Source organism: Leptosomus discolor, chromosome 13, assembly GCF_034619465.1.
Source record: "Leptosomus discolor isolate bLepDis1 chromosome 13, bLepDis1.hap2, whole genome shotgun sequence".
NCBI classification, from domain to species: Eukaryota; Metazoa; Chordata; class Aves; order Leptosomiformes; family Leptosomidae; genus Leptosomus; species Leptosomus discolor.
Window position 1 is genome coordinate 14,894,914 of NC_141403.1, and position 19,352 is coordinate 14,914,265.

General features: G+C 39.5%; 1 protein-coding gene across 1 annotated transcript in view; it reads left to right on the forward strand.

The window, feature by feature from the left end:
- Positions 1–19,352, forward strand: part of PIEZO2 (piezo type mechanosensitive ion channel component 2) — a 312,801-nt gene that overhangs the window by 228,417 nt on the left and 65,032 nt on the right. The window contains exons 17-26 of the mRNA XM_086472533.1: positions 2,675–2,716; positions 6,927–6,959; positions 7,307–7,539; positions 10,341–10,501; positions 11,428–11,604; positions 11,783–11,908; positions 13,934–14,134; positions 15,867–16,071; positions 16,207–16,308; positions 16,776–16,941. Coding sequence (XP_086328659.1) covers positions 2,675–2,716; positions 6,927–6,959; positions 7,307–7,539; positions 10,341–10,501; positions 11,428–11,604; positions 11,783–11,908; positions 13,934–14,134; positions 15,867–16,071; positions 16,207–16,308; positions 16,776–16,941 — 1,446 coding nt within the window. The remainder of the gene's footprint in view (positions 1–2,674; positions 2,717–6,926; positions 6,960–7,306; positions 7,540–10,340; positions 10,502–11,427; positions 11,605–11,782; positions 11,909–13,933; positions 14,135–15,866; positions 16,072–16,206; positions 16,309–16,775; positions 16,942–19,352) is intronic.

Below are 19,352 nucleotides of genomic sequence, written 5' to 3' on the forward strand. Positions count from 1 at the left end.
AGGTACTAATGGTATTTATGTATTTATCTCTTTGGCTTTGACCTTTAACGGGAGTTAGATCCTTAATTGCTGTGAGTGCCTTTTTGTAACACCTGTCAATAATAGGAAATATGGCTTTATATTTGGGTCACTTCTGTTTTTCAATATCCGTTTTGAGGGCCAAATGAAGATTGGGAGATCTTTGGCAAATACCACATTTGCATTGGACAATTAGGCCTTTTTGTAAAGCTGAACTACAGAAACGGAAAAATCCCAAACCTGTGGTCACTCTTTAAAGTGCTGACTCTTGTCTGTGCTAGCTCTTTGAGACGTTCAGCAATCTCATCCAGAAGTTCCTTAGCGTTTTTTCATGATTCTCGGACCTCACTTCTCCAGTGTGTAATTCTTCCGTATTCCCCTGCATAAAAACATATCTGGCCTAGGATCCTGCTCCAGAACTATAGGAGAGAGAAATGGTTTCATAGTATATAGTGCTATATTATGTGATGACATTTGCTCTAATTCTTTGAAGAAACCAATTCATATTAGAGTGTTTACCTGTCCAATGATAACTGTAACTCAGCTACACTTCTCTGAATGAGGACTAGCTGCATAACATCACATATACCACAGTGTGTTGTGGAATAATGACAGTTTATCTTAACAGAGAATGCTGCTTTAGGACTTGCTAGATTTACAGAAGCATTTCAGATATTTTTCATGCATTGAATTTATATGAAGCTACTTTACAGTGTATGGTACAAATATATTTGTGTTCCCTATCATCAGTGCATAAGAATATGCTCCACTTTTATAGAATGCGTCCAGTTTCTGTATTTAAATAATTGCTAAAACCAGCACAAATCAAACTTGACAAAATTTCCCAACAATATTGTGGGGTGGGGGTTTAACCATCTCCCAGGATTTAGGCAGGTTCATTGTACAGTACACTCTGCCTGTGAAACCACTACTTGCAAATCTTTCTATTGTACATGAAAGATACCAAAATATTATACACCTCTCCAAATGTTGACATGAAGAGAATCACTGTGACTAAAGTCACATCATTCCCAAAGGATGGAACTACTGATACTAAAGACACAAAATGTTTTCTTTGTCTCCTTGAGAGCAAACATTTTTGCCAGGAGTAAGTAGCCTTGAGATATGGTGCTGAAAGTAGGCATTCATTGGCACACCAGGCTTTTTTACTAAAGTGAAGTGACAGGTGAAGAGGATCATGTGATATCATTAGCTTATTTGTCTTGCTACTATAATGTTAATTTTTTAAGTCTAAGTGGGTACTAGATTGTATTGAGCTGTCAGATAAATAGGTAGGTATTTTTGACGTATGTGCTGCATTTGCCACTTTGCAGTGTTTCAAAATCACAGTTATCATGTATATGATTTGTTCCTCCTCAGAAACTTTCACAAGTATGTCCAATACCCAAATCAGAGCACTTTTTCTGATTTGTACTACCATTAGCACTGCCTGATGTATGAAGATCCAGCTGTTTTCTTCCTTCAGTGCAATAAGTCAGTACTGAGCATCAACCAACTTTATAGTTCAGAGTTTCAGGATGAGAGATGAGCTAACATTTGTATTGATGAGAACTAGCACAACAACCAGCTCCAGCTTAACAGTAATGCTAGCAATAGAAATAAGTTGCAGAGACGATTAAAACAGAGATTAAAGACTCATTTATATGCACTATCTTCTTACGAAGTCACCAAAACTTAATTTTCCCTTTTGCTTTGAAAACGCTGGCATTCACTCAACAGCTGGCTTACCTTTCAAAACTGCTTTTATGCTGCTTTTGCAACAAGCAAAAAATTTTAAATAAACTGAACCTGATTTTTGACTAAGCAGACAGAACTGAGTCCTTTTAATAGCGAACTTGTTAAAATAACCGCAGCAGGTGAGAGCTAGTCATGAAAGTAACAGGGAAAGCAGCTTCAGTTCCTCCATCTGCCCCTCAACTGCCATGTTTGATTATGGTATTATGTTTGTGTCTAACTGAAGAGTCCTGTGAAAACTGCTGAGACTGCTCATGTATGAAGATGCTGCTTCACATGAGCAAAGTTTACAGAGTGAGTTCAAGAGTAAGGCTCTGCCAGCTGCAAAAAGAGGGGACAGAAATTGGAACTGGGAGTGTGAGGCACTTTCGTTATTTATAAAGGTGACAGAACTGAGTGTCTCAATTTTGCATCCACAAGAGAAAGAAAGATCTCCAATTAAGAGTTTGCAAGCCCATTTCCTTGCTGTACCGTGAGTTTTGGTATGGCAGAGATAAAGGCTGTGAGTTAGATAATTTTTGTGGTATGATACTCCATGATAATTACCTTTAAATGAAAAAAGAATAAAAATACCTGTTTTTAAAGAGTGGGTATTCTAAGGTTTACTTGAGATAAAGCAGTAGAGGCTGTTGTCACATTTTGGGGACGATGAAAAGTACGTTTAGTTCTAACTGAAGTTGTGTACGGTCTAAACATCTAAGTATTGCATTTATAAGCTTCCTATGCTTTTCACTGCATGGTGTGTGTCAATCTGTCAGATTGTGCTTTGTGATGAAATGTGTCTCTCTTGGTAGACAGGAAAGTGCATTCATTCCTATTTAACGGTTTCCTTTTCTCTCTCTCTAATTCATTTCCCATTTTCATCTCATGCATTCTTGTGCTTTCATCTCCCACCTCATAGCCATGCCAAAGTCAATGGCCGTGTTTATCTAATAATTAATAGGTGGGTACTTCAATTCTTCCTTTTCTTGAAAACACATATACCTTAACTTTTTTGTTACTTCTTAATTGCCTTAAAACAGAGTATGTTCATGCTGCACAGTACTGTGAAGTAAGCAGGGAGATAATGTTGTTCAGGTATTGTAGTCTCCTAAAGCTCGTGAAGCAGTTAATACATCTCTCCTGCATATTTATATGTTAGGAGTTCATCTCCCAGCTGGGAATTCTTCTCTTAAACTTTGCCAGTGCCTCAATACAGGAATAATTGGTGCTATTTGTAATTGGCTGCAGACAATAGAATTGGTTGAGGAGGTTCCTTTATCTACCCTTTGGTTGTGCATGGAAAGATGCATGCTTGCATGCCTGCACGTACACACAGACACACAGGTACACACAGGCACACATCCCTGTCTTCGTCACAAAGCACCAGAAAACGGGAATTTGAGGGCCAGGTCAATTAAATGTGCGGTATGTATTATGGGTGAGCACGCTGAAACCACTGCATGCTAAGGCTGTTAATTCATGGGCTAAGTTGTGTGCCACAGGGTCCAAACTACAAAAGCCCATATTGCCATTGCCATCATCAGTTTATAAATGGCATCGTGAAAACAGTTCCATAAAGTAGATTTCTTTCAAAATGTTTGACTGGAGTAAATGTGGGCTTTTGTTTAATCAGCTCTGAGAATAGAAGGACTTCTGAGTTTGTTGTTGCTACTGAGTATAAACAGAAAAGCCAAGAAAATCCCTTTTTTAGATATTCGTGACTACCTGCTCTAACAAGAAGTTAATTTATGTGTCATGTTCATGCTCCTTCTTCAAATGTCGTCACATAGTTTAGGCCAGGGTTCTTAAAAGTTCACCAGAGCTGGAAACCTGGTCTGTAGGAAGGCCATATGTCAGGGAGCAGCAAGGGCAGGTGTCTGGGTGAGGGCAAGCAAGCCGGGAGCCGAGGGGCACAGCCAGGAGGCAAGGCTGGGCTCTCACCCACAGGGAGTCATGAATGGGAACCAACAACTGAGGATGAGGATCAGATCCGGAGAAGGTAAGGAGGGTCAGCCATAACCTGGTGAGCTCTCAGCAAGTCCATAGAGATGAGCCAGGTGGGTGGTGAAGGCAGGGAGTCAGTCTGTGTGTCAGGCTTAGGGTCAGGGAGGCACTGAGATGTAGGAGTGAGAGCCTCAGCGTGAAAGCCGCTCCCAAAGAAGGGAGAGGGACCCCCTGTGCTGAGGCTGCTTGGCCTGTCCACGTACCCAAACATGTACCAGCCAGCTCACCTTGGATGCAGGCAGCAAAATCTGCTGCAAGGGCAGGGAAAGGACTCAGGGTCCTGCAGCTGAGGGTACGACACTGTGTGCTCAGTCTGAGTCGTGCACACCAAACATTCAGGAGGTGGGTCACTAATGTTCTGCAGAGCAGAAAGCTTTCTGTTACTAAGGCTGTGCCTGCCAGGTACTTGAGAAATTGTTTTGAGCCAGAAAGCTTTGAGCAATTTGTAAACTGATGGCAAAAAGTTATCAAAGGTGAAAGATGCTTTATAATGCATCCAGTAAGTTGTTGTTAATTACTCTTCTGCTCTAGCAAATTACAAACAGATGAAAATACTAGGACCTGGGGCACATGCCTGATTTGACTGCCTCTGAAATTGCTTTGATGCCTAAAACTACTAGTATACTTCTCATCATTGATTACCCTATTTAATGAATTTGAGGGTAAGAAATGCTCTCAGTTAAAAGCATTAGTGGCTGTACCTTCAAGGCTTGTTGTCTGCATTATTATTTAGTTATTTCCCTTCCTAAGTATCATGCACAACACCTTCATGTTATTTTGAGTGATTTCCCACCAGTATGTGGAAGTGGTGGTGAAGTGACATCTGACTAGCTGTGAAGCCTGGATAGGTAGCTTTTTTTTATATCCTAATACCTCAGTGCTGTCTGTTATATGACATCGTCTGATCTTGTAGTGGAAAAAAATTTTTTAAAAAGAGGAAAACCAACCCTAACAATAAATGAGGAAGTTTGGGAAGAAAGATTCCAAGCAGACTAACTTTCTGAATGGTGGGCAGGACTTTTTATCTAGCCTTGGATCTGCTGAGCACACAGTCCCATGCTCAAGCCTACTGATGTTGATAGAACTAAGCGCCGACTTACTGAAAACTAAGCTCATACTAAGGCTTTATAAGGTATATATATTGCATGTACCCATCTTTATAACCCCATCACCTTCTGCATCTCCTGGATATGGATGGGAGATACATGCGTAAGGGAAAGATGAGTCCTCTCATACAAAGTCCTATAGGGTTACAGTGTTTCTGTCCAGTTTGCACTGAGGTAAGTCCTTGATTTACACCAGTGTGAGTGTAGATTTTTCCATTATAAAAGTCAGTTGGGAAGATAACCTGTTAAAAATCAGTACAAAATTTTGCACGTGTACAAAGCTTGTCTGATTATATGGATACTTTCATTTCATGGGGCATTGCCTTTTGAATGAACTCTGATGATCTATAGTAACTGGGAATGACCGTAGCATTTGAACTGAACTGAAAATTCATTCTCTCTTCTTTATACATGACCCTCCTGTTGGTACTTTATTATAGAGTTTTAGGTAGATCTACAAAGTTAGATTATGTCATTTCAGGGAATATTATTGTTTAGTCATTTTACAGAGATTTTAATATCGTTTTAGTATATACGCTAGCTTAAATAGGAAAATAAAATATATTGGACAAAAAGCCCTATTTTCAGTAGCCAAAGCTGCTGACTATATTGTTGAGTATAAGAGATTTTCAGATTATTGGACGCTCAGGTTCATCGCTCGGTCCATGATGAGGGATTTTAGCAGTCATTGTCATGAATGTATTTTTTCAGTGAGATTTTTTGGTGCTCAACTGTCTTGTTATACTTCTGTTTTTAAACCACCTTTTCAGATTTTTTGTAATTGGTATGGTATTTCTACCTCAGGATTGTTTAGTCAAATTTCTGTAGTTTTTCCCTCATTTGAGCCATCAAAGTTTCCATCTTGAACAAACTGCAGCTCTCAAATATTTCAAAAATAATTCTACTTGTTTGACTTTCTCATTAACTGCTTAGCGTAATGCTCTTATTTTTTTAATAATCAGATGGGTAAATCTAGATTTTTAGTTTCCTGAACTGTAAAATTCCTAGTTAAAATTGGCAGAATTTCCTGCTAGATGGTAATATGCCAGAATTCCACATAATGAAAAATAAATCCCTGAGATGGTACTGTAGCATATTAAAGTTGCTTGCATTACTCCAGGAGCAGTCTAACAGGTGCTTGAAAGTATGCTGAGTGTAATAATTTCAACGGCATAACCAAACATTTAGTGACCTGATCGTATACATACGCACTTGCCGAAGGAAGACTTTATTGCAAGAATTTGTATTCCAAGGGACTATTTATGGCAGTAAGTGCTATGCTCAGCAAAGCGCATAAGATCAGGGAATTGGGAAAAGTGGGCTTTCTGCAAGTATGGGAGGTGAGTCCCAACAGCACAGCTGGGGGAGAAAAAAGAAAAAAAATAATATAATGTCTCTCTTCTCAGTAAAGAAAATATATATACTTAATAAATCTTAGAAAAATTGTCACCATAGCAATAGAGAAATACCATTTCCGTGTTAAATCAGTTATATCCCAGTTTTGTTAGTCTGAAAATTACTAATAGATTCAGTAAGAGACAGTTAGAAATCTTAAGAAAAATTCTCTGTGAGATATAGAAAAGAGAGGAGAATGAATGGCACTATCGAAGACAGGCATGGTGAAATATACTGAAGCTACTGCCATGGAATTTTTGTTTTCAGTTGTTCCCAAACCTATAGCTGGAAGAAAATTTGCAAATTACTTGGCTTCCCAGCTGCATCTTTCAATTGGAAGATGGTGGAAATGCATTTGTGGTCATCAGTCAGACACTTGTGATGATTCAGTTGCATTACTGACAGCATGGTACAGCATTGACCATGTTTAGCACTGGTGTAAATAGGTTGCCCCCTTTCCATCTGTGCTGCAATTCCATGTTTCTTTATAGAAGCGCCCTGTGAATGTCATGATGGCATGCTCTTGGCATCAAAAGGCTTCTGCAGATGGAGTAGGAGAATGCTTTATGACTTGTGATATAGCATGACTTATTTGTCAATGACCTTCTTCTGTAACCCCTCTGTTCTCATCTCCCTTTTTCTTTCTGTTCCAATTACTTTGAGCAGCCTCAAGAAAAAAATACCAAACCACCAAAATGAGTAAGTCCCCTATGAAGTCATGAAATGTTTCCTCTTAAGCAGTGTCATTTCATGCTTCTACATCTTAAACTCTGACCATTTTCTCCAGTGGGGAAAATGTCAAGTTTAAGTGTCAATACCACTCATTACTAACTAACCATTAGTATCTGAGTGAGAAGTAGTTACTAATACGTTCCAACTCAATTTGCAGTGTGTGTTTGGACAAAGTACCAGAATCATTAACGTTTCCACTTCTAAGGCATTTTCCATGAACAATTTTTTTTTTTTCTAATTACACATCTTGAAAAAGAAAAAGACTACAATATCATTGCTGCTCAGTTTGCTAACATGGTACTATTTACCAACAGACTGGTGCACCAAGATGGAAGCCTGCCTGACATAACTATGATGAATTTAACAGCCAGCAGAGAAAAGGAAGAGGAAAAAATGCTGGAAGAGGCTGGTGAGAAAAGAATGGAAGAGCCAGTAGGGGAGGGAGGGAAAGGGAGGGTCGAAAAAGGGAAAGAAGATGAAAAGGAAGATGAAGACAAGGCAGATGATGATGATGAAGACAATGAATCAGAAGAAGAAGAAACTACAGGTAAGCTCTGCAGATGGTAAATTTTGCCTTCCTCAGCCTTAGATAACAGTGGCAACAGATGGTTCATTTTGGTCATCCCTGCTCACTTCAGTCATCAGGTTTTCCTTCTAATTTTACATAGAGTCTTTGCCAAAAGAACCTGAACTGAGCAGATGGCTACTTGTCAATTATTCAACAGTCTCTTCTAGGGAAAAATCGTACTGCTTCTGTAGGATGCTGAGAGGATGAAAACAAAAGAAACCCCACCTTTTTCTTCTAGGTGGTCTGGGTTGGATTAGTAGGAGGTTATCCCAAATCCTAAGAACTCCTTTGGAGTGAAGTCTTTTTATAATAAAGAAAATGCACATACATATTTAATCTCTGATACTGCATGCTTTCAAGGCACTCCACTCCAGAAGTCCCTATGGCTTTGCTTCATTATTCATGTGCACATTAGTGTCATATTTTTCACCTCTGAATATGGAATGTGTAATTGATGCCAGATAAACATAAAAATGCTCAAGGGCAGACGTGGGTAAGGCTGATGTTTTCATCCTTGATATTGCTAGGATGAACTGAAGTAAAATACATGAAGTATTTTCATAACTCAGTTTCGAGTATGAGCCATGAGCAAAAACCAGGGAACACCCAAGGAAGATGTATTGTCTGGAAATGGCCTTGCCACAGATTTAGTTGCTCTTGCCGATATTCACAGGACTGCGACACATAAATAAGGACAGGGTCTTTGTGAAGGTGTAGCTGCCTTGGGAGAGCTGAGCTGAAACTATTTGTCTTTCCTCGCTGGGATGTCTTCTCTCCTACAAGTGTTCATGGGCCATGGAAACCTTTCTTGGCCAGCTCTCATGCGGTCTACGAGGAGAGACAAGTTTGTTGCAGTCTGGCCATCCCTATGTGCTGGAAAGGCTTGGGGACAGAGGCCAGCTGTTGGAGGTTACCCTGTGCTGTGACACATGCAAACAGGGAAGTGAGGAGCTGCAGCCCTCTCCCTGGGCCCCCTTCTGCACTGCAGTGAGCGGGGCTTGGCAATAGCACAAGGTGCTGCTTGCCATGTGTGATCCACCTTTAAGCTGTACGTGCATTTATTTCTACTAAAGAGTTATATCATTTTTATTTAGTCATATGTCTGGAGTTTTAAAATTATTTTAACATGTTCATCTGTACAGACTCTGTGACACAGTGATATAGAATTTTTCAATGAATGTGGCCAGGTTTGTATTTTATCCCCTGTCCATGTAGTGCCTGGACATGCCAGACAGAGCTTGCAGCAGTACCTTACCTGCCCTGTTCCACTTAACTGGCACTGTCTGGATATACCTTGCATGGTGGTAACACTGCAAATCAAAATAAATGCAATGAAAGAATGGGTGAGACTATCTAATTGTATAAATAAAGACTTTCTGCAAATACACTCGTGCTTGCAAAAGCACATATGAAGCATTAGAGTTCTATAGCTTAATTAATTTTTCAAATTTAATTGTTTATTCATGGTGTTTACATAATTCAGCATTTTAATTAGTATTTTCTAAGTTGCGGTTGGAGGAAAAGGGTAGAAGAAAAAAATATTTGGAATTTTCTTGTCAGGTATTCCAAAAGACAGCTTTTTCAGACAAGTGTGCATGTGTTTTTTCACACAAATATGCACAGAATAACCATGTCGGTTTCCTTTATATATAAAATAACCAGATAAGCTGAAGTAAATACATACAGAAGCTGGCAACTCCTTTGCATTTTTACAGCTTAGACAGTGGTGTGTTTTGGTGTCATTTACAAATGTTTCCATCTCTGATGTTAACTGTAATAATGTTCTCACAGCATGCAAAATCCTTCCTAATCTCCAAAATGCTTCTGAAACCTCTAATACAGTGTGAAGACTTCATACTAATATATATCAGCCTGATGAAACAGTTTCATGCCAGCCCACAAACAAATACGGCACTTAGAGAGCACTGTTCAGCATATGTATTGTCATATATACCCATATGTAATAGATGTTGCCGCATGCTTGCTCGCTGGGGTATTATTTGGGAGGATGACTTTTTTGGCAAAATACTGTCTGTGAAGGGATACGTGCGCCCAGCTTCAGGATCTTAACTTGCTAAGGCTCTCTTTTCAACTGAGAGAAATATTCAACTGGTCTGAAATTTGCCTTGCCTGTTTTAGATGTCTGTTTTGGGGTGGCACAAATCACACTCTGGGCAGGTGTGTTGTTTGCAAGGCAGTTTAGATACTCTGACATATGGAAACATATATAGTATTGCTGTCTAAACCCATGTGACAAGAATCCTATTCCTAGTGTGCATGAATCTCTTCCAGGTTGGCTGAAAAATTTTCTCAATAGCAGTAGCCCGTGCTTTCTGAAAACAGACTGGGTCCATAGCTTCCAAACATCAAACAAAATCCTATTCTTTCCAAGATGGGTAAGGGCTAGAGCTGGAGTGTCTCAGATCTAGTCCCTGGATAGGATCCCTAAGCTTGGGTCCAAAGATACTGAAGGAAAATGAAGCCCAAGAAGGGCTCTGCTAGAGAAGAATAAAAGCCGAATTGGCAAGGGAAGCCACCACCACCAATTTTGAAGGGGGGAATCCTTTCAGTGAGGGAAGGGAGAGCACCAGAGCTAAGTGGGCCTTAACCCGATTTTGTCTTAGTTAACCACTGAGCCATACCTGTAACCTTCTTCTTGTCTTAATCTAAAGCCTAGAAGAGAAGAAGTAGAAAGCTCATTGTTGTCTAGTGAAGCATTCGTTTTCACGAAGACCTTCTGTTTTTCTCTTCCCAATGGTTCCACTTGAACATCTGTGCAGACTTAAGGAACAAGTGGCATCTGGTAATTGACCGCCTTACAGTGCTGTTTTTGAAATTCCTGGAGTATTTTCATAAGATGCAAGTCTTTGTGTGGTGGCTGTTGGAGCTGCACATCATCAAAATTGTTTCATCTTACATCATCTGGGTCACAGTGAAAGAGGTAAGTAGACACTCACTGTCAAAATTTTACCCATGCTGGAGGCTTGTCAGCATCTGCTGTGCAGTGGCACACCCGTGTAGGGAGATGCCTTCCTCATGCCAGACCTCACTGAAATTGTGGGATCCCGCTGGGCTTGTCAGCTGCTGGGGACCTGCCTTGATATCTTCTTCCACAGTGACATTCTTTCTGCCTAGATATTCTCAGCCCTCCCCTTTTTTCCAGATATGAAGGTTTTTTATTCTTTGAACTCAAGAGACTTAATCCCTCCCCTGCTCAAGCTGTCTGTGGGCATCATCCAGGGATGGAGGATGTAGAAAAGGGTTGCGAAGGAACATCTAGGAAAATTACTTAAACTGGGTCTGGTGCTGAAAGAAGCAAGAAGGTGGAGCTACACCTAAAGAAAAAGGGAGCAACACCTTTAGCTGTGCCTTTGGTGTGGGCAGTGTGAGTGGTCTACCTCACATAGCCGTTCCTTGAACAGGGTAGTAGGACAGGATTCCCTAAAAAACAAAATAAAAAATCCTTTTTCTCACATATTTGGGGGGAAGAAGGTCAAGAGGATGAAGGGGGTTTCCACAGACACACGGATCTCTATTGTCTCTTTTGTTTCACCTGTGCTAAAGCAGCAGAACCAGCATGTGGTCCTTCATATTTCATGTGTCTTTGTAGGATGGGTATGTAGTTTTTTGGGTCAAATAGGAGATAATGTTCTTCCTAAACCAACCATTAAGTTTTTCCTTCTTCACTTACCCCTTTGTGTCTGTGTTATTGTGAATATCATTTAATTTTTTTTTCAGTATTTTTCTCACAGTTTCTCTATGTCCCTTTCTTTTGAATGATTTTTTTTTAATTACTGTGAAAAAGGTCAGACTTTCTCAGTTCTCTTGTTGCTCCATGTAATTTCCCTCCTGTTCTTGTGTTTTCAGGTGTCTCTGTTTAACTTTGTGTTTTTAATTGCCTGGGCTCTTGCTTTGCCATATGCTCAGTTTCGCCCACTGGCATCAAGTATCTGCACTGTTTGGACATGTGTGATTATTGTCTGCAAAATGTTGTACCAGCTCACATCTATTGATCCCAGCACTTTTTCCAGTAACTGTACATTGGTGAGTACAAGTGCATATTAAAAAGGTTTGACTGCTGCCTTCTTCAACAAAGAAGAGCAAAAGGAAGCGTATCGAGTACTGAAAACTACAGTTCATCTGATGTATTATTATTGATTATCATTCCCTCCCCAAGCAGCCTGGAACTAATTTTTTGTAAACTGTTGCATTTTCTTTTTAGCCAGGGGAGAATGAAACAAAGGTCAATTTAGAAGAACTCAAAACCTCCGTCCTGTACAGTGGGCCAGTTGATCCTGCAGAGTGGGTTGGATTGAGGAAGTCTTATCCCCTGCTTGTATACTTAAGGGTAACCTCTTTAATTATCTGTATTAAGATATTTTCTTATTTGTGATAAAATTAGCAATGTCGTTGAAATAACACGTGTGCCACACACACAAAAAAATGTAATGCAAGCCATTGATAAAGAGGGAATTACAGACAGGGAGAGCAGAAAGCTGTATCTGTTGCACAGGACATTTCAAGAAGGTATTCAGTACTGACTAAGTTGATCTGCATGTAGAAGTATGGCTTTCTGACTCTACCATCTGTTAAAGGCACTCTAAGAAATGTGATATTTAAGAACGCTAAGTAATTAAGAGGTACATAGCTTTTGGCTACTAAGTGACTGATGAATCTAGTTGGAGTAATTGCCTTGAATGACAGTATATGCTGTAAGCAGTTAATTTTTTTAAGTGTTTATTCTGTAGCCGCAGCTTAGAAAATATAATGAATTAAGGGAATGATTCATTCAGACACTAGTAAATGGATGTCTTTTGTTTTTCTTCTTGATTTGGTTGATGCCTGTGGGCAATATTTTATTATTCCTGTCTTCATTAAAAAAACGTACTTACAATACAAATGTGCCAACTCCTGGGGGAAACTTTGCATGTCTCTTCTTAATTTAAAGAATCTCCAAAATTTTGTATACATAGTTTAAGAAACAGAAATTTGTTGACTGAACAACAGCAAGTTTTGATCTAACTAGATTTATTCCTCATTTCTTCCCTGAGAACTTACCTCTGTCTGCTTTGTTTGTGTAGGGAAGACCTGCCAAGCTCTGGCGGTCAATATATCAGGCCCTGGTAGTGCATCTACCTCTCACTCCCTCAGCCATGCACCTCCCACAGTTAAGAATGTCTGTGGGGAAGAGCAATTACTGACCCAAGAGTTCTGCATGGAGAGTGAAGTTGCCTAGTGGTGTCTAGCTTGATGCTAGGAGGTTTACAGCTATAAATAGGTAATACTTTGTGATTAGAAATTATTCTAGAGGGGTTTTCATTGAGTTAGAAGATAAAATGTTTCCTCCACATAGAAGAATTCAGTTCAGTGCTAGACCTGAAGGTCCCAAGGTTCAGGTCTTCGCGTGTTTCTGTTATGCCTCTCTAAATAACAGACGTTCAAAATGTCTGCAGTGTTGAAGCAAGAAGCCAATCTATGATGGACTGTGTAAAACTGTCCCCAACGAGGATAGGAAGCCCAGCGACAGCAAGCAAAAATAACTTCTTGTCAAAAAAAATCCAAAAAACCAAACCCATAAAAAAACCCGCAAACAAACAAAAAAAACCAGTGACACCTGTCTCAGAACATTCTTGCCTCAAATATTTCTCAGCGAACAGAGATCTAGAGATTACCTCTTCAGCTTCAGTTATGGCTTCTTTGAGGGACTTTCTCAGAGATGGTCTTTTTAACCAACTGGTGGAGTTGGTTACTACCTCTCTTTTATCGAGCATAGGGCAGATCTCCCTCATGACAGAAAAAAAAAACCTCCCTTCAGAGCCACTCAAGACTGCATGCCAGTCAAATCTGGCTTTGAGACAGAAGGAGCTGTGCCTGAGTGAAGACTGGCAGATAGATTGTTCGTTTAAAAGAGTATCCAGGATATATTCGCACTACCCTGCATCCTTGCAGTTTTAGGCAGTTAGTGCTTGCCAGCTGATGACTTTCTATATGCTTGTATCCTCTATCTCCTGCAAAGCAAAGCATGGTATCTTAAGAGAAGCTATGAAACATGAGAGGGCACATGGATGGGTTAATGCATTTTCCCTCCCCTTCCTTTCCACAACTAGTGTTCATTATAGTATTTTTAAATGAATGTCTTTAAATGTATCTTCTGAATGTCAGTATTTTTCATCAAAATCCAAGAAGACATGGTGGGAACCTTGCTTTGTTTCTATGATAGTAGCTGGAAATAGGTGCCAGTGCATCCTGGAGTGTGGAAGTGCTCAGTGGTAACATCCATTTCAGTATTCAGGGTTTATGCTTATCAGAAAATTTTATATATTCTTGTGGTTTTGATTTTTATTTAATATTCTTCTGATTGTGTCTCCCATAGAATAACTTACTGATGCTGGCTATTCTGGCTTTTGAAGTTACGATCTACCGTCATCAAGAATACTACAGATGTCGAAATAACCTTACTGCACCCGTGACAAGAACCATTTTCCATGACATTACGAGAGCACATCTGGATGATGGACTGGTAAACTGTGTCAAGTATTTCATAAACTATTTCTTCTACAAATTTGGTTTGGAGGTAAATCACCATATATTGATTTTCTTTAGACTATCATTCCAAACCTTTTGATTGTGTTATTTTTTAATACTAGCTTGAACTATGTTTGACAGCTAGATGCTTCTTAGTCATCAGTCGTGATAGACCTTGCCACAGTTGCTATCCATCTGCTAGCAGTGTTTTTGCTCTTGCATTTCTTTGTATGTCTTATTTATAGCTCCACAAAAGGGACAACAGATGGGACAAGGGACAGAGTTGAGGCATACCCTGTCATGCACACACATGCAGAGGGACTCAGGGACTGCAGGAGCAGAATAGGAAAGCAGGGGCTAGGAGGCCATTGTCTCTATTTAAATATTTCTAAGATTTTGCCTCTGGCTGCACAAATGCATCTTTCTTTTTTATACTTGTTACTATTGCTGATAGCAATCTGCAGGACCAAGAGCTCCAGTGAAGGTTATTGCTGCTTTGTGCCACTAGTGTAAGACAGAGTTCTTTCTCCAAAGAACTCTACAGTAGACAAGAAACACACAGAGAATTAGGACAGGCAGGTACAAAGGAGTGAAAGGATTTTTTTGGAAGATCCACGTGTATCTTAAATATCTGGAAGGTGTCTTACTTAGTAGAAGATCTTTTTGCCAGCAGCGGTGGCCCAGTCTGCTGGGGTTTAGGCTCAGCTAATGTGTTCCTTCTATCTGCTTCACCAAGTCCAGCAGCAAAACATTGGAACTAAACCTGCCTTAAAGACAAGTTACTGCTGAACAAGTGCTGCTTCACCAGTGTTTCCTCACCTCATCTGTTCACAGACTCTTGAAACGTACTTTCAAAAATTTTTGTAGAAATAGTGACTTTTCACAAATTTCTGTGGCTATCTGAAGAAGGCAACTCCTAGGCTATTACATCCTGAATCTAGTCATAGTGATGCTCTCAACCTATCTGTGAAGCGCTGCTACCTCTTGCTACCGTAAACTGTTCACAGCTAGTCTGAGGACTAAGAATGAGTGAAAATTAAAATTAATCAATGAGCTACTTCCTTTGGGAAATAAATTTAATCTCATCCTAATCTGAGGAGAGAGAAAATCAAAATAGTGATATGCACTGAATAAAGGATCTGCTATGAATTATGCACTAGTTTGAAAACACGCTTCATGACACTGAGTGAAGGGACTACTTTAAGTGGAGCCAGAGAATAGAAATGCTCTGGGATGCAAAGCCTTTAGAATAATGGAAAACTTAAGCTGCCTTACAGGAATTGACTGGATTTGTTTATAGCCAATAAAAGTTGTATGGTCTAAATCCCTTTTCTTTTTGTCTGATTCCCACACGAGGATACACTTTAGTTATTGCTATTCTTTATAGTTCTTCTTTTTCACATCTGTAAATATCAAAATATATGGCTGTGTAATATGTGCTTTGCTTGGCAACAATTAAACATTTCACATATAGGCTACTGTGACAATGCTCTTTCCATTCTTTATCTTTAGTTATCGCATAATGGAAACCTGCTTTAGTGGTGTATTCGCATAGTTGACACTCTTAGAAGAGCATAGAATATTTGGGGTGGGGGTTGCAGTGGGGGAGATTGCTGTTGGAGAGATACAGACTGTTTTAGCATGTTGGTTTGCCCAGGGTTCCTGCAGTCAGCCCAGCACATGTCCAGGCATTCTGTCAGGATCCAGAATAGTTTATCATTGCTGCATTGACTAGCTGTCAGGTTGCAAATGTTGCTTATGTTTCTTTACTTCTTTTCCAGACCTGTTTTCTTCTATCAGTGAATGTAATTGGTCAGCGAATGGATTTTTATGCCATGATTCATGCCTTCTGGCTGATTGCTGTATTGTATCGACGTAGAAGAAAAGCTATTGCAGAGATCTGGCCAAAATATTGCTGTTTTCTAGCATGCATCATTACATTCCAGTACTTCCTTTGCATTGGCATCCCACCTGCTCCTTGTAAAGGTATGGACGCTTACCCTTTATGGACAGTTACTGCTGCTTGGTTTTACAGAAATGTGCTGGAAAATTTTTAAGTATTCAGAAGAAAAGGAAGAAGTGATTGTTATAAAGTACTGATTGCATGCTTCTGTCATACAGACTATCCATGGAGAAGTGGTAATGCCAACTTCAACTCCAACATCATAAAGTGGTTATACTTTCCAGACTTCATTGTGAGACCAAACCCTGTCTTCCTTGTCTGTGAGTATTTTAGCACATAGTTGCAAAGTGTTTGCGTGTCCTTTGCTTAAAACATCTGTACAGTGTTAATTTGAAGCTAGCCTTTCATTTACTCTTCAGTAGCAAGCTGACATATCCTGTAGGAGGTTGACTAAGTGTGGCTTTGTATGTAGTAGAATAGTTCAGAGAATTAGTAATTTTTGCATCTGTTTTTTTTTTTAATCTCATTTTTAATGAAGCAACATCAAAAAGTATGAATTACGTCCCCTTTTCTAATTAGTTTCTCGATAAAAATCTACAAGATGACAGGTAAAAAATCTAAATACGTTAACAAATTTCAAATTGGTGTTAAATGCGTTGAAAAAACCACAGTCTTGAAGGTTCAAAGTGTGGGAAAACGGTCTGGTAACTACATTATAATATATCACCACCACTCCCTACACCTAAGTTAATGACAATTTTTCCTTGCAACTGCTGTTTTCTCCTAGATGATTTCATGTTGCTGCTGTGTGCATCCTTACAAAGGCAGACATTTGAGGATGAAAATAAAGCTGCAGTACGAATCATGGCTGGAGATAATGTGGAAATCTGCATGAATCTTGACGCAGCATCTTTTAGTCAGCATAATCCTGTTCCTGACTTCATTCACTGCCGGTACGAACTGAACCTTAAACACTCGGAAAATACAGTGCTTCCTTTTTATAAAGTTCTCTAGTGTTGAAGTAACTTTCACAGCTTCCAATCTTACCTGGAATTTTTATTCAAGTGTTCCCATCTCATAACATACCTTTCACTGCTGTATGACACAGTGGATAGTTATCTTCTGGGTAATCAGCTTCTGGTTTAGAAAAGGGCAGACAAAACCAAGTCTAACACCACTGATTGTTTTAAGTGCTCTCCAGTGGGATGTTCAATGATAAATTTGCCTGAAAGCATGTATTCCCTCCATGAATGTCATCTTGGGGCAGCATTTATGGTGGACATCAGCACTCTAATAGCTTCCCCCAAAACACAGGCATGTTAGCAAGAATCCTTGTAGTCTGAAATTGCCCGTGTACATGTTTAATCCCACAAACTCATCAGTCATGTTCTGCTGAGTGGTTGTCTAAGTACAATCAAAATAATACTCTAGTATAAGAGACTGTCCTTTGTGCTAGTTCATCTAGGCATAAGAACCTTAAAAGTGTCTTGGAAGGACAACTGGTGTGTCTTCCTGCTTCTCAGTATTGCGTGTAGGGTTGTTTAAGAAGGTGAACAATATAAAAAGGAGTCAGAGCCTGAGACAGTCTGTTCTGTATGGTTTTCAAAGAATGGAGCCATTCCTACGTGATCATTTCAGCAAGCACAGATTACCTCAGCTCTTCTGAGTTGTGCTGGGCATACTCTTAATTGAAGTTGTCTCTGAAAGTTTGATGCAGTATTACAAGAATAAATGGGAAGAGTAAGATTTCTTAACTATTGTGTTTTGTCAGAGTAGGTGTTTGTTTTGTGAATGCATGTTACCAGCAGATGTCTGAGTGCAAAAGGAATTAAAAACATTTGAACTAATGTCTATAAAAATCTCCTTTTCTGATAAATCTTTATTTCTTTTACCAGAGAAGTGCTGTCACCAGAAGCCCTTCTTAAGATCTTTAAGCTGATCCTGCTGTTTCTGTTAGATATGGTGGCCAAATCTATCTGGAAATAGCTTTGAAGAGGAGGCCAACACATTCAATTGACTCATTTGTCCAGAGATTCATAGTCACTCCTGGGCAAAGGGTGAACAGTTCCCCTTGAGTATTTCCAGTCTACAGAGTGGACCAAGTGCTCTAGATCCAGTAACATAAACAGAAAAAGAGAAGTCATAATCTCTCTTCAAAATGCTCCTTCAAGTGGGGATGCTTTCCAAAAGACATCTGCCAAACAGGGCTTGGTTGAGGAGAACATGTAGGGGGAGTTGCCTGAGTTTTTGTCTTGCTACTGCAGTGGTGTCCATCTTAGCAAAAGCTAATACAGCAGTTGCATCAGGCACACTGCTGTGATTGGTCACAGGCAAAGACCATCACTGGTGACACAGTTGCTGGCAGAAAAAAAAAGATCGAATTTTCCCCAATTAGTCCAGAAAAAAAAAAAAAAATCATTGTGAAAAAAACTCATTAATGATGAGAATGTGTTTTAAACCTTTCTTCAGCAGGGAAAAAGAGGCAAGAAAATCACTGCTTTTTAAACAGCCTCTTTTGGCATCTTTTCAAAGTTCCCTGGAATCTGATAGGTATTTATGGTTGTCTGTAGAAGGTATTCCCAGATGGCCAAGCATGAAAAGTTTGAAGCACAGAGGATGTTCTTTGAAGATTTTGGATGGGAATCAGAGTCAGGTTTATAATGGAAAGCAAAATCCAAGCTGAACTGGCCTGCTGCCTCTCCACAATCCTCTGGGTTAAGTTCTGTGTTTCGGTTCATATGCATGGTAAGCATCAGCTTGAAGTCATTGGTGGCATCACGTCCATTCAAGCACACTGCTTGGCATGTGCTGATGGAATAGACCTGTGTATAGATGATTAACGATATGCAACAATTTAATTGGGAGTTTGCAACTTGTATTAAGCAGTAAGTAATGTTGCTAGTGGAGAGTACAAAAAAACCCCAGGAAATCAAAGGATCCCATTAGTAGTGGCGAGCTGAACAAATAAACTTTGATCACTTTATATTTGTTCCAGCTAAATACAGAAATCTGTGTGACTGTTTCATGTGATAGTTTTATATTGTGTGAATAAGAAGTAGAATGAAAAGAACAAGGCAGAGAAAGAAACAGAACAGGGACATTTTTGTTTGAAAAATCCATCAAATGAATAGAAAACCCATTAATATCAGGAACAGAGGAAACTCCTGTTCATGATATCCTTTCTTGTAGATGCTCAGGCAAGTAAGCTGTAACTTTGTTTGTTTGTTTGTTTGTAGTGTTAGCTTCCTGAATCTGTAATAGATCATACTTGTAGAACGGTGTATATAGGTATAAACAGACCTTCCTTTAGTATGAACTGCGTAATAGATCTTGTGTTCTTGATGATATCTTTCCTTTCTTTGAG